The sequence below is a fragment of the Mus pahari genome, chromosome 2 (genome assembly GCF_900095145.1).
Source record: "Mus pahari chromosome 2, PAHARI_EIJ_v1.1, whole genome shotgun sequence".
Taxonomy (NCBI): Eukaryota; Metazoa; Chordata; class Mammalia; order Rodentia; family Muridae; genus Mus; species Mus pahari.
This window is the reverse complement of record NC_034591.1, coordinates 59,939,862-59,942,491: the sequence shown is the minus strand read 5'-3', so window position 1 is coordinate 59,942,491 and position 2,630 is coordinate 59,939,862. Positions and strand designations below refer to the sequence as shown.

The 2,630-nt window shown below is 44.4% G+C and overlaps 1 protein-coding gene across 1 annotated transcript; it reads right to left on the bottom strand.

The window, feature by feature from the left end:
• Positions 1–1,307: 1,307 nt before the first annotated feature.
• Positions 1,308–2,337, bottom strand: LOC110317367 (olfactory receptor 9A4). Its single transcript, XM_021191822.1, has one exon. It carries the CDS (start codon positions 2,310–2,312, stop codon positions 1,368–1,370), a length of 945 nt encoding a protein of 314 aa, XP_021047481.1. The 5' UTR covers positions 2,313–2,337; the 3' UTR covers positions 1,308–1,367.
• Positions 2,338–2,630: the final 293 nt, after the last annotated feature.

Here is a 2,630-nt window from a genome sequence, read left to right as displayed (position 1 = left end):
CCCAGGAGTACACTGTAGAACTGGAACCACCAAAAGAGGAACTCAGAGATAAATGGGGAAGCACAGCAGAAGAGGATGAGAAAATGAAGAAGAACAGAAGCAAAGGAGGCACTACAGACCTGGAGAAAATAAGGACTGAGCATCCCAGAGGGGAACAGAGGTGGCCTCCTTTTCAGCCCCATGCACTGCACCCCTCAGCCCGGGGCGATGGGAAGCCCAGCCCTCTTCTCATTCTATCTCCATCACCCAACTCCTTTGTGGCAGCAGTAGGATCTGGGTGATAATGCAAGAGAGTACTCCTTCCCCGCTCTTTCTCTAACACCTCAAGAAAGCTCTCCAATTAGGGAAGCGATTGCTAGGTCTCAGGTAGTCCATTACGTCTAGGAGTGAGCTCATTCTGCACTATGCAAGGATTTCTGGTGTCTAGATAAAAGCCAGCATTCCTCAGGAACTTGTAAACTGATTCCCATTCTGCCTGAAGGAGTCATTTCCCTGACCTCTGGCAAAAGGGATATATAGGGCTTGTATATAGTACCCATGCTGGCCTCCAGATCCCCTCAGTCCCTACTAACAAGTACTTGTACATTTAAAAACCTGCATTGCTCTTCCCGCCCTTCCCTCTCCTGAGCACACTCATCCTTCTCATGCTCCACATGATTCCCCACCCCACACACTTTATCTGTGGCCATCATCTTGCTCTCTTGCTGGTCTCACTATTCCCTCTCTTGTTATGCTCAATTCTCCATCTCCTGTTTATCTCCACTATGTTCTCCTACTTCTCTAGCCCTGGCCATTCCCCATCTATTTCATTTTCTCTCTGATCTGGACCCATCCAGATATCCTCTCTCGTGTGGTTTTAAATTTTCCCATAAAGAAAAACAGGACAGATACACAGATAAACTCAGAAGGACTGTGGCAGGACGCAAAAGACCTATACAAGTTCAAGCCAGAATATGAAATCCCAGCACCAAGTCAAGGGACGTGAACACAAAATCCCACTCTTAGCCAAGAAGCTATTTGCAACTGATAGCTTCTGGGAGAGGGAAGACTGATTTTCTTCAGTGGAGTGACAATGGTGTATCAACCACACTCCACAGCAGGCACCAAGCTCGGGAGTATCAGCACAGATAAGACACAGTGTTTTTTTTAGTAGATTTTTGTTGTTTTGTTTTGTTTTGTTTTTAAGAGAAAGAGAATATGAAGTTGGGTGGGTAGGGGGAGGAGGAGAATCTGGTAATATAATAAAAAAATGGGATCACAATTTAGTCTTTGAACACAGATTATTTGATAACGATGGTGATTGTGGTGCACCTCAGAGATGGTCTTCTCAGATTATTCCAGGATTTGTAACATGTGTTTGGCCAAGACTAGCTCTTGAATAAGTGGTAGCAGCGTTTCACTCCATCCCGAAGGGCTTCTATGACTTTGTCATTACGGAGTGTGAAGATGAAAGGGTTGAGGAAAGGAGTTACGATCGAAATCATCAAGGAAACCACCCTGTTGTAGTCAGCTGCCTGCGTCTGCTTGGGTTTTACATAGAGGAACAAGCAGCAGCCGTAGCCAATGACGACACAGGTGAAGTGGGAGGCACAGGTGGAGAAGGCTTTCCTCCGGCCAGAAGCTGAGGGGATCTTGAGGATGGTAGCAATGATATAGGTGTAGGAGACAATTGTGGGGATCAGAGAACCAAAAAGAACAAAGACTGCCATTAGAAAAAGGATAAACTCTATGAAAATAGTATTACTGCAGGATAATTTGAGCAACTGCCCTCGGTCACAGAAGAAATTATCCACCACATTTGATTTGCAGTAGTTAAGGTGAAATGTGGCATAAACTGGCCAGATTTGAAAAAGGAACCCAAATACCCATGACACAATCACCACAGAGTTGCAGGTGCGACTGTTCATGATGACACTGTACCTCAAAGGGTTGCAGACAGCTACATAACGATCCACGGCCATCGCTCCAAGCAAAGAAAACTCCGTGGTCCCCAGAGCAAGTTGCAGAAAAAGTTGGGCAACACACCCAGCCAAAGATATACTTTGCATTCCAGGGAGCAGCAGTCCCCAGAGCATCACAGGCACAATAACGGTTGTAACCAGGATCTCCAGGATGGAGAGGTGAACAAGGAAGAAATACATGGGAGACTGCAGACGTTTATCAACACAGACGATCACAATGATGACCGTGTTTCCCACCAAGGTCACTAAGTAAAAAAAGCAGAAGGTAGCAAAAAGGACGTGGCGTAGGTTTTCAGAGCCAGGAAAACCAACAAGATAAAATTCAGTGGCACTAGTGTGATTCCCCAACATTTAGTTCTGAGTCCTTGTTCCTTGTGAAACCTAGAGAGCAAAAGAGAGAAGAGGACAATATTTCTCACCTCAGAATTATTGACGATGTTGCCAGATTCAAAAAAAAAAAATCCCCTTGCACTCCTTAACGCCACATCATGGCTAATATTTCTATCCAAAGTTGTTGTTAAATGTTTAAGGAATCCCATATGTATGAATTCATATATGCAAATATATGTGGATATATAATAAAAATGTGCAGGCTTAAATGGATAATGCTAATCATCAATACCACAACATTTACATGATAAATAGGGAACTCACCCCCTCTAACCTTTG